General features: G+C 46.6%; 1 protein-coding gene across 1 annotated transcript in view; it reads right to left on the bottom strand.

Annotated features, from left to right (window-relative positions):
* Positions 1-3044, bottom strand: part of MRPL18 (mitochondrial ribosomal protein L18) — a 34900-nt gene extending 31856 nt beyond the window's left edge. Inside the window, exon 1 of the mRNA XM_068272552.1 lies at positions 2833-3044. Within this exon, the coding sequence (XP_068128653.1) occupies positions 2833-2869 (37 nt within the window). The 5' untranslated portion in view covers positions 2870-3044. The remainder of the gene's footprint in view (positions 1-2832) is intronic.
* Positions 3045-12422: the final 9378 nt, after the last annotated feature.

Below are 12422 nucleotides of genomic sequence, written 5' to 3'. Positions count from 1 at the left end.
CTCAATATGGGCAAGTAAAATGCTAGTGCATGCCCTTATTTCCTGACTAGACTATTGGAACTATCCTGCTCTGTGCTCTGGCAATTAATTAACTGACACCTCTCCAGTCTATCCTAAATTCCACTGCTTGACTAACCAATCTCTCCTTTCACTCCTCAGATGCCACTCACCTCGTCAATCCCTCCACTGGTTACATAGCAAAGGATAGGGCTTAAAGGACAAATGACGTGATTAGAATATAGAGGCTGCCATATTTATTTCCTTTTAAACAATTCCAGTTGCCTGGCAGCCCTGTTGATCTATTTGGCTGCAGTAGTGTCTGAATCACACCAGAAACAAGCATCTTGTCACATCTGACAATGTCAAAAACACCTGATCTGCATATGCCTGTTCAGGGTCTATGGCAAAAAAAGGAAAGTCAGGCAACTGGTATTGCTTAAAAGGAAATACATATGGCAGCCTCAATATAGCTCTCACTTCAGTTGAACCTGAGATGGGGGATTACTATTAAAATATACATACCTGGGGCTTCTTCAAGCCCCCTTCGGCCAGATCGCTCCCATGGCATCCTTTTCGTCCGCCTACAATTGGCCAAAGGATAGTCCTCTGTTCCGGGCCCAACTGCGCATGCACAGCCCGACCACGCTTCTGTCGCATTCACGTCGCCTGGGGCTCCCTGCAGTGGGAGAGCCTGGCTGGACAGTGCATGCGCCGACTGGCCCAGACCGACGGATTTTCCAGAGCCAGTAGCGGCCAAATGGAGAGGAAGAAGAGGACACAGTAGGAACTAACCAATCGGAGTAAGCCCCAGGTTTTTATATTTCGACTGGTTATCCCTCCATCTCTGGTACACTTTAAGCTTCGGCATTCACAACTGTACACATTGCATGGCATGGGCATTACAATGGAGGTCTAGGAAACAGGCAAATCAATCTACAATAAAAATCTTATTACTACAGAATAATGCGATCCATGTTGTTCTGTACTAACAAGAGTCTTGAAGCCTTGTTTCTACACATCGCAAATCTCCTGCAGTGTCCATCTCCCAAACGTGACACTTGTGCCAATGCAGATTTGCATCTACATACCCCCACCGCAGGGAGATTCGGATGCAATCTGTAGGAAAAAAAATGATGCACTTTTTTCCTGCACATGATTCAGGAACCAGAGCAGTGCTTTTCAGCGCTGCTAGATTTGGGCGCAGCCAGCTCCTCTATAGACTATAATAGGAATCACTCCTATTGCAGCACTCAGTGAGTAACGTCGGCGCCATCAGAAAACGGAGCCGAGGTTGCTTAAAAACAATAATTCGGCCTCCAGCAATCGCTGGAAGCCGAATTATTTCATTCCCCCACTATCCATGGCGGCCTGGAGGGGGAATAGTAATTAATACGGCCCAGACTTGTGCAGAAGCAGGATCAGCCATATAACGGCTGTATTCTGCGCCCAATCTACTGGCGCCGATTTCAAATGTACTCTCAGGAACAGCCTATCAATTTCAATAGTCTATCATTCCAGATGCAAATTCACATGGAGGAAACAACAAATTATGTCATGTGCAAACTACGCCTTAGCGGATCACACATCTCCAAATTATAAAATGTACACAAGAGACAATAATGAAGGAATGTAGCACCTGCCACAATAACACCATGGAAGGGACATAGCATACCTCCCAACTTTTTGAGATTAGAAAAAGGGACACTTAACCTCCTCAGCGGTATGGACGACTATACACGTCCATCACCGCCGGAGGTCGCCGCTCAGGCCCTGCTGGGCCGATTTGAGCGAAATAAAAAGCAGCACATGCAGCCGGCACTTTGCCAGCCGCGTGTGCTGCCTGATCGCCGCCGCTCTGCGGCGATCCACCGTGAGCAGCGGCGAAAGAGGGTCCCCCCAGCCGCCCGAGCCCTGCGCAGCCGGAACAAAAGTTCCGGCCAGCGCTAAGGGCTGGATCGGAGGCGGCGTCCATGACGTCACTCCGCTCGTCACTATGGCGACGATGTAAGCAAAACAAGGAAGGCTGCTCATTGCGGCCTTCCTTGTTTATTCTGGTCGCCGGAGGCGATCAGAATGACGCTTCCAGAGCGCCCTCTAGTGGGCTTTCATGCAGCCAACTTTCAGTTGGCTGCATGAAACAGTTTTTTTTTAATTAAAAAAAAAACTCTCCCGCAGCCGCCCTGGCGATCTTAATAGACCGCCAGGGAGGTTAAGTCACGCCCTGCCACACCTCTGATCATGCATCTGTCACACCCCTAGTAACGCATACCATAAAGATTTCATAAGAACATTACGTTGTTTCATAATTCAAACTACACTGGTCCTTTCTATCCTGGTTCATTTTCCTTCATATTAACATTAGTAATATATCAATTTACAGGATGGGAATAAAGTTTAGAGTCAAATACATTTTTTAGCAGATAAAAATATATATTTACATAGAAAGAGGGACAAAGTCCTGGAAGAGGGACAAATGAGGAGGAAAAAGGGTCAGAGGGACAGGGCTTCCAAAGAGGGACAGTTGGGAGCTATGGACATAGATTGATGGATATTTTCTACAAAACAACCACCTGCAACACACATGTGTAATAGGCACACAGACCCTGGATGGAGTAAAAGTCAAATAACATTTATTATTCATTACTGGTGTAAGACATTTAAATATACTATACGGCCATTTCTGAACTTATAAAGATCAATTCAATGTTAAAGATTGATGGGATACTCTTGAAGAAGGAATAGTGAGGGAACTGCAGAAATTACTGTAGCTGTCACCTTGCCTGACACATTATTTCATGTTACCTCCTCCTCATTATCATATCGCCCCCTTACCCTGTACGAGGAATCTGCTCCGCTGGAGAAGGGACATGGCTTCCTTCAAAGCTTCGAAAAGCTTAACTTCATCAGTAGAACAGTCACAACACTTTCCGACCCTCTCTAGTAACTACGAAACGCACGACGCAGAAGCATTTTTGGGCGCAGACATGCTGAACTTCCACACTTCCGGTGACCTTACACCGCTAGCGCCATATTTGTGTAGGGCAACTCCATATTTCCGCACATGCGTTGTAGTGCTGCGTGACGTAATGCCTGTGAGAGGTGGGGGTGGCTTGTGCGGTTGTGATATTTGGGCGTTGGTATTTCTTCTTTTAGGAAGCCCGTAACTTAACTTTACTCCACAAAACAGCCTGGACGTTTGTAGTGATGATTTGACCATGATTGCGGATGGGCACCGCACGAAATAGTTGTGGTATCATTTGCTGAATTATTTATTTACTGGGGGGAAAAAAAACTACCGAGTGGCTTGTGATATGTGAAATTGTCAGTCCATTATAGGGTTGTTCCACTTGTATTATGATGAAACTTATAAAAAAGAGATTGGTGGTGTGCAAGTGTTTTTTTTAATTTTTTTTTTTGCTATTTGTTATTAAAATTGTTTTTCGTGGCTGTTATACATTGATTTGCCTATCAATAAAGGCATATTTTGAACACTAAAATAGTTTTTAAAGGGATACTGTGTGTGTGTGTGTGGGGGGGGGGGGTCAGGGGAAAATGAGTTGAAGTTACCCGGGGCTTCTAATGGTCCCCCGCAGACATCCTGTGCCCGTGCAGCCACTCCCCAATGCTCCTGCCCCGCCACTGGTTCACTTCTGGAATTTCAGACTTTAAAGTCTGAAAACCACTGCGCCTGCGTTGCCGTGTCCTCAATCCCACTGATGTCACCAGGAGCGTACTGCACAGACACAGACCATACTGGGCCTGCGCAGTACGCTGCTGGTGACATCAACGGGAGTGAGGACACGGCAACGCAGGCGCAGTGGTTTTCAGACTTTAAAGTCTGAAATTCCAAAAGTTAACCGGAGGCAGGGCCAAAGCATTGGGGAGTGGCTGCGCGGGCACAGGATGTCTGTGGGGGACCATTAGAAGCCCCGGGTAACTTAAACTCATTTTCCCCTGACCCCCCTACAGTATCCCTTTAACTGTTAATCTGCTGCCAGCTAAGAACTTTCAAATCTTTTAATACTTTAAAGTGTACCAGAGACAAAGGGGCATAAAAGATTTCTACATACCTCAGGCTTCCTCCAGTGCCCTCCATGCAGATCACTCCCTTGCTGCGGTGTTAAAGGGAACCAGAGAAGAAGACTAGCTAAAAAATGAAAAAAGCTTTTATGCATACATGGGGCTTCCTCCAGCCCCATCCGCATGGATAGCTCCCACGCCGCCGTGCTCCGCTGCCTCTATCGCCGGTACCGGGTCCCGTCACTTCCGCCGGACCCAACCAGTTTTCCGCATGCGCAGGGGCTCCCTCCGGCTCTTTACGCATGCGCCTGTGCAGTACGGAGGGAGCGCACTGTGCTTGCATTGACTGATGGGGCTGGAGGAAGCCCCAGGTATGTATAAATCTGTTATGCTCTTCGTCTCTGGTTCTCTTTAAGGGCGGGTTTCCACTTATAAATGATGCGAATGCGGCCACCTAGCCGCATCACATCACTTCCGCCGCCGCCCGATGCGGAAGTCCATGGGGGAGATGGGACGCGGCTGCGGCCGTGCGATAATCTGCAGCATGCTGCAGATTTTCGGATCGCACTGCTCCGCACAACATGCACACAGTGGAAACTCTTCCACTGGCGTGCATGTGTTTCAGGACATCAGCGGTGCGATGCAGCTATGTAGCCGCATCGCACCACTCCTAGTGGAAATGGGCCCTAAGCCTTCTGAATCATCCAGTATCAGTCCCGTATTCCCCGTCCAATCGGGTGTACTGCGCATGTGTGGTCTGGCCGTGCGAACCCGATGCCGGGACTGAGATGGGGGAGCGCGATTGGCCGCACTGCGCTGACTGGCTGAGGAGAACAGGGCTGATACTGATGATCCAGAAGGCTTTAGACTGCAGTGAGGGAGCGATCTGCATGGAGGGGGCTGGAGGAAGCCCCAAGTATGTGTAAATCTTTTATGCCCCTTCATCTCTTCAGCTTACAGTGTTGTTCACCTTATGCATCCAAGCATCTTTCACCTCCCATTCATTCGCCAATAACTTTATAACTACTTATCACAATTAATTGATCAATATCTTGTTTTTTCCGCCACTAATTAGGCTATCTTTAGGTGGTACATTTTGCTAAGAATTATTTTTTTCTAAATCCATTTTTACTTGAAGATTAAGAAAGAAATGGAAAAAAAAACATTATTTCTCATATTTTGGCCATTATAGTTTGAAATTAATACATGCTACCGTAAATTAAAACTCATGTATTTTATTTGCCCATTTGTCCCGGTTATTACACCGTTTAAATGATGTCCCTATCCCAATTTATGGTGCTGATATTTTATTTAGAAATAAAGGTGCATTTTTTCAATTTGCTTCCATCACTATTTACAAGCTTATAAGTAAAAAAAATATATAATAATATACTCTCTTGACATGCATATTTAAAAAGTTCAGAACCTTAGGTACCTATTTATGTTGCTTTTTTTTTTTATTGTCATTTTTTTATTTTTTTTTTAATTAAAAAAAATATTTGGGTAATTTTTTGTGTGGGAGGTAAACAGCTAATTTTAAATGTAAATATAATGTAATTATTTAATAAAAAATGTATGTGGGTGTAGTTTACTATTTGGCCACAAGATTGTGGTGTCCTCTCCTCCTCTCAAAGCGAGGTGACGCTCGCGAACCTGGTGGAATGTCTGAGGGGTCCCCAGTCTTGCTCCAGCTGCCTACATTCTAGTACCTGGGCTAAGTATCTTGTTTCTCACTGTTATTTCTCACGCTCTATGCACTCTATCCTTGGGCTGCTCCTATTATCAGTGATCAACAGTTTTTGCAGTTCAATATTTGCACATTAATGTATATTTTTTGCACTTAGCACTTTTAATATATATATTTGTATTCACATGTTATATGCACTTTAGGTAATACTGAACCCGGGTTCTACCACTGGTGGGCTCTACATTGTAGCCCACCAAGTTGGTATTTATTTACATTTTATTGATGCTTATTTCTTTATATTTGCAAGTAATTATTCATTATTAGTATGATGGATATCAACTATTGCAGCTGGAATTCTAGGACAATGTGGTCTTTTTAAGTGTTTTTATATATTGAACTTTCCAATGTGTCAATTATCAGATGTTAATTCTTGTCAATAAATTTATAACAATTTAATATATCTCTAGAGTGGTGCTGTACATATGGGCTTTCTTTCTTCTACATGCATAGTTCTTCTTTTGGGCCCAAGCACACTCATATAGCTTGCCAGTGTTTGCGGACAAATACTTTTTGTTATTTGGGCACAAGATTGCCACAGTCAAAAAGTTCTGGAAGTGAACGATCTCGCTTCCAGGAACAACAAAGAGGACGGGAAACTTTTTTTTTTGTTTTGCAGAAAGACCGCGTCCTCTGATAAGAGACCGTCATTTTTTCTGCGGGGGATTTAGATCGATGGATGGAAAGTATGTTCCCATCCACAACTCAGCAATGTGAACAGGCCCATACAATTGTATGGGCAGTGAGTTGACATGCAGAATTATTCTGTTATACAACTGATGCACTGTGAAATAGCCCTAAGGCCTGGGACCCAGTAGCAGCTCTTTTCAAGCGCTTGTGATTTGAAAAGCTCTTGCTAATGCTGCTTGTTGGTTCCAGGTTTATTCACACTATATCAGTTGCTGTCAGTTATAACTGAACAGACAACTGATGTGCAGCCCAGTGTCCATGTTTCCCTATGGGTCAGTCCACATTATATACATTTAACTGAAATCTTTTCACAACACAGTTAAAACACATCCGTTTTAAAGAGACTCTGAAGTCTCTAAAAAAAAGTCTTTTTATTTCATAAATATGTTTATTGTGTTATCCCTAACTAAACCGCTGCATCCCCGCCGCGGTACGCTATCTAAATCCTCCCAAACTTCCCAGGGGGGGCAATCTGGGCAGCGCTTCCGTGTGAGGCAGGGCTATGAGCTGCAGCCCTGTCTCACATGCGTCTGCCAGCGGCGGATCGCCGCCTCTCCCCCGCCTCTCAGTCTTCCTTCGCTGAGAGGGGCGGGGGAGAGGTAGAGATCTGCCGCTGACAGACGTGTGTGAGGCAGGGCTGCAGCTCATAGCCCTGCCTCACATGGAAGCGCACAGGGCAGCAAAATCCACGACCAAGAAAGTCGTGGATTTTGCGGGGGAGAGGTAGGGGGGGAGTTTGGGGGGATTTAGCTAGCGTACTGTGGCGGGGGTGCGGCGGTTTAGTTAGGGATAACATATTAAACACATTTATGAAATAAAAATACGTTTTTTTAGAGACTTCAGAGTCTCTTTAAAGAGAACCTGTACTGAGTAAAAATATTTAAAATAAACACATGAGGTAACTTCAAATGAACATTACATAGTTACCTTGCCATCAGTTCCTGTCAGAAGCTCACCATTTTCTTCTGACAATAATCCCTTCCATTTCTGACAATATTTTGTCAGATCTGAAATATATCAGTTGCTGTCAGTAAAATATCAGTTGCTGTCCGTTATAGCTGAGAGGAAAACTGATGTACCAGGTAAATGTCCATGTTTCCCTATAGCTCAAGTGGGCGATGTTACAGTTTAACTGTGTGCTGACCAGAAAGCTGTTATGGGTAATGGCTATTTTCAAAATGGAGGACGGAAAATTCCCTTGATCACAGTGAACAAACAGGATGCGGGAGAGGAGAAAGAGATTGAGGAGTAGACTACATGGAAGGTAAGTATGACTTGTGTATGCTTATTTTGACTTTTAATTTTCAGTCCAGGTTTTCTTTAAGCATTCAGTGGGAAAGAGGCCTTAGGGATTGATCACACTATGAGCAATAGAATATTTTTTTAAGTGCTGGCGATTTTTAGAAATCTCTCTGAGGGCGATTGTGCAATGTTTTCCTATGAGAGTGTTCACATGTGCGCGGTTCGATTTTTGACAAATCGCAAATGCGCTACATGTCCCATTTTCTCAGCGTTTTTGCTCAGTACAAGGTATAAGGAAATAGCAAAGCACTTTAAAAAGCGCTTTGTGTAGCGATTTTTAGAGTGCTTTTAAGAATAAATACATTGGGCTTGATTCACTAAGACAAATAACACGCCTTATCAAAGTTAACGTACCTAATCAGAGTAGCATAGCGAGTGCTACGAACTTATGCCTGCTAATTGGAAATTACAAGAGCTCCACTCGTCCTGCCCTGAGCTCCTGTGGGTTTGTATGCTACTCTGATAAGGCGTGTTAACTTTGATAAGGCATGCTATTTGTCTAAGGCCCCGTTCACACTTGCGGTTTTGCAAAAACCGCACCGGATGTCCGGACCGCACCGGAGCCGGATCGGACCTGAACCGTACGGTTCCTGTCCGGATCCGGTCCGGTTGCATACGGTTTTCGTGCGGTATGAACACGGTTGCGGTCCGGATCCGGATTCTTAAAGAGATAACAACCTGTATAAATACCTGGGGTTCTGGGAGGTCAGCAGAAGCTCTGGGGTCATTTTTGGAGACAGCTGGACGTGTGGAGACCATCCTTGGATACAGAGACAGCAGTTGGGACCATGGATCCAGTCATTTTTTACGCTTATTACCTGGGAATTCTCTCCTTCCTGTTGTTTACCTACTACTATGTGGGGAGAAGGCGTGCTCCTCGCAGGAGATGGTGGGTGCACCCTCTACTAGCCAGGAGGCAGAGGAAGGGAGAGTTCCAGGCCCTCTACCGGGACCTCAGACGACACCCACAGAAGTTCTACAGCTACACTCGGATGTCTATTCCCCTGTAAGTATATAGGCCTAAATACACCAACCCCCACCATTCCTAAACACCCCACCCTCACCCCCACAACACCTCATCCCTGTATACCTAGCTAAACACACCACCCTGACCCCCACACCCCTGTATACCTAGCTATACACTACACCCCCACCCTCCACAACACTCCCAAACCTCTGTAAACACACCTCCCCCATCCTCCACCCAACACCTTGTCCCACAACATACTTTACAGCTTCTTCCTTTACATCTCCTGACAGGTTTGATACCCTTTTGGAGATGGTGAAGGATGACCTTAGGAAGAAGGATACCACGTTCAGGAGAGCAGTCACACCACAAGAACAACTACTCATCACACTGAGGTATGTAAAAACTTTTTTTATTGCAAAAACAACCACTTTCCAACATGGAAACATTCTTCCAACATGGAAGACAAAAAAATAACATATCTATGGTATAGCCCGGTCAGTTTTAAGGAACACCAACCACCAACTTTGTGCTGGAAGAGTTGCAGGGCATAGCTGCCCAAGTGTCTTTCGGGGACACCAGGCCCTAATAAATTGAAGTGCTTCAAAAACCTAACCACTGGCACAGGACCCTCTGAGCCATGGGTGAAGGACACAGGTCAGTGAAAAGGCTAGGCCTCTCACCGACCAGTCAAGGTGTCCTTGATCCATGGTTCAAAGGGTCTTGTGCAAGTGGTTAGGAACAAGAACAAAGTGAGGAGCAAGAGGAACCGATGGCAGAGGAGCAGGACTACAGGTGCAGTGCACAAGGTTGTGACCCAGGTAGTGTCTTTCGGGGACACCAGGCCCTAAAATTGAAGTGCTTCAAAAACCTAACCACTGGCACATGACCCTCTGAGCCATGGATGAAGGACACAGGTCAGTGAAAAGGCTAGGCCTCTCACCGACCAGTCAAGGTGTCCTTCATCCATGGCTCCAAGGGTCTTGTGCAAGTGGTTAGGAACAAGAACAAAGTGAGGAGCAAGAGGAACCGATGGCAGAGGTGCATGACTACAGGTGCAGTGCAACAGGCACAAGGTTGTGACCCAGGTAGTGTCTTTCGGGGACACCAGGCCCTAAAATTGAAGTGCTTCAAAAACCTAACCACTGGCACATGACCCTCTGAGCCATGGATGAAGGACACAGGTCAGTGAAAAGGCTAGGCCTCTCACCGACCAGTCAAGGTGTCCTTCATCCATGGCTCCAAGGGTCTTGTGCAAGTGGTTAGGAACAAGAACAAAGTGAGGAGCAAGAGGAACCGATGGCAGAGGTGCATGACTACAGGTGCAGTGCAACAGGCACAAGGTTGTGACCCAGGTAGTGTCTTTCGGGGACACCAGGCCCTAAATTATTAGTGCTTCTAAAACCTAACGACTGGCACAGGACCCTCTGAGCCATGGATGAAGGACACAGGTCAGTGAAAAGGCTAGGCCTCTCACCGACCAGTGAAGGTGTCCTTCACCCATGGCTCCAAGGGTCTTGTGCAAGTGATTAGGATCAACAAAGTAAGGAACAAGAGGAATCAAAGGCACAGGTGCAGGACTACAGGTGCAGTGCAACAGGCACAAGGTTGTGACCCAGGTAGTGTCTTTCGGGGACACCAGGCCCTAAAGTTCAAGTCCAGCAAAACCAAAAGTTAAAAAGCCCTGTGATGGTATCCTTCCTTCGAGGATCGGAGGTATTCAGAGGAGCATGTCCAGGAACAATTTGACTTTTTTTCAAATTGTATCGGCACCACTACTAGAAAAGGTGGGAGTTGCTGCCTGGAAATCTGGACTCTCTTGGGTGCTGGTCGTGGATGAGCTGGACCCTGACAGCGGTGGCCCATATTGACTGCCTCTGTAGCCGGTGTACATCTGTGATGATTGCCAGGTGGGCACCGCTGTTGGTTGTGGGGGTCTAAAAATTGGTGGTTGCAATAATGGCGTGTCCATGTGCTGTTTAATCACCTCCAGCAAATTGGAATGGCACGCCATCAGGTTTTGTGAAGGCACCTTTTCAAGATATGGTATTAGAGACATCACAGTGTGAAAACACGGGTGTGCCTGCAATTTCAGTAGTTCCTTGCTTTGTTGATGCATTTGCTGCATCATGTTCTGCAGCTGGCCCACCGACTGATGATGCTGCGCACGCAGTTGGTCGATTTCTCCTCTGTGCATCTCATGCATCATTTTAAGCTCGTCCCTGTAGTGCCCATGTACAGCGTCGAGCTCACATTGCAGTGTAGTGATGTGGGACTTGTACTGCTCCATGATATGGCCCCTGTCCTCATCTTGCAACTGCCGGGTTATGAGAGTTTGGTGGCTCTGAAGAATCCCGAGAAGTCCGGAGACAGCCCCGGACATCTCGGACTCTGTCTCTCTCGTTGTTGGGGGGAGGGTACCTCGACGCCTCACTGGTGTGGTGGTCCTCACTGGTGGTGTGGCAGCATCTTCCCGTCCTCTGGCCTGTGTCGGGGTTGCCCTGCGTGCTGGTTGTGCTGCAGTCTCTCGGTGCTCCTCACTTTGTTCTTGTTCCCCTGGAGCTTCCATAGTGGTCGATTGTGGAGGTTCAGCTTCTTCCACACTCGGTCCTGCAACCTCAACATCCAAGCTCTCTTCTGCCAAGTCATCATCAAAGGACGGAGTTGTGATTAAGGACTCCCTCCTCCTACTCCTCGCCTCGGGGCAATAGGTTACATCGGCGACGTCATCATCCACCAAGCTCTCCTCACTGCTGAACCGTGCCTCCTGGGTCGGTTCCTCTTGCTCCAAATTGTCTTCAGTCCTGTAGATAAAAAAAATATTTATTGGTGTGCCAAACAGCATGTGGCGTCAATTCACAGAGCTAGCAAACACTAGCAATCACTTTATCACCAGTTTCTACCCAACATTTGATAAAGCTTGTGAGAAAAGTTCGCTAGCCATGGGAATTGAGGCCATAGCAATACATGGCCGAAGTCATGGTAATGAGCTCTCAGTTCCTGCCCACAGTAGTGGTACTTACAGTCTAGGTTCCAGGCTTGCATTGATGAAAGACAATTGCTTGGCAAATTGGTAGTCTTTTTGTCGCCTTCCCCCGCCACTGCCACTTCGTTCGGCAAGTTTTTTCTTCCGTAGCCATTTCACATATGCATCCCGTATATTGCGCCACCTTGTCTTGTACCTTTCTCCTGTAACGACATGAAAAATTGATTTCGATTATTTCTCTTGTAGGTACATCGCAACTGGACAAACATATACATCGCTACATGTCACATTTCGTATTGGGAAGAGCACGGTGGCAGGCATCGTCGTGAGGACTTCGAGGATCCTTTGGACGCGACTGAGGGCCAGATACATGCCTGTGCCGGACACCACGAAATGGGAGGAGATCGCCCAGGGCTTCTGGACCGAGTGCAAGTTTCCTAATTGTGTTGGCGCACTGGATGGGAAACACATCCGGATTCAGAAACCCGTGGGGAGTGGCAGCCATTATTTCAACTATAAAAAATACTTCAGCATTGTTCTAATGGCAGTGGCAGATGCGGACTACAAGTTTGTGTACGTGGATGTGGGGTCGTACGGTAGTTCCAATGACTCTGGAATTTTCCAGCGTACGACCCTTTGCCGGCTGATGGAGGAAGGCAGACTGCGTCTCCCCCGTGACAGACCCTGGCCTGGGACAAGGGCACCGGCCTACC

The sequence above is a fragment of the Hyperolius riggenbachi genome, chromosome 3, assembly GCF_040937935.1.
Source record: "Hyperolius riggenbachi isolate aHypRig1 chromosome 3, aHypRig1.pri, whole genome shotgun sequence".
Classification (NCBI taxonomy): domain Eukaryota; kingdom Metazoa; phylum Chordata; class Amphibia; order Anura; family Hyperoliidae; genus Hyperolius; species Hyperolius riggenbachi.
This window is presented reverse-complemented; position numbering and strand designations above follow the sequence as displayed.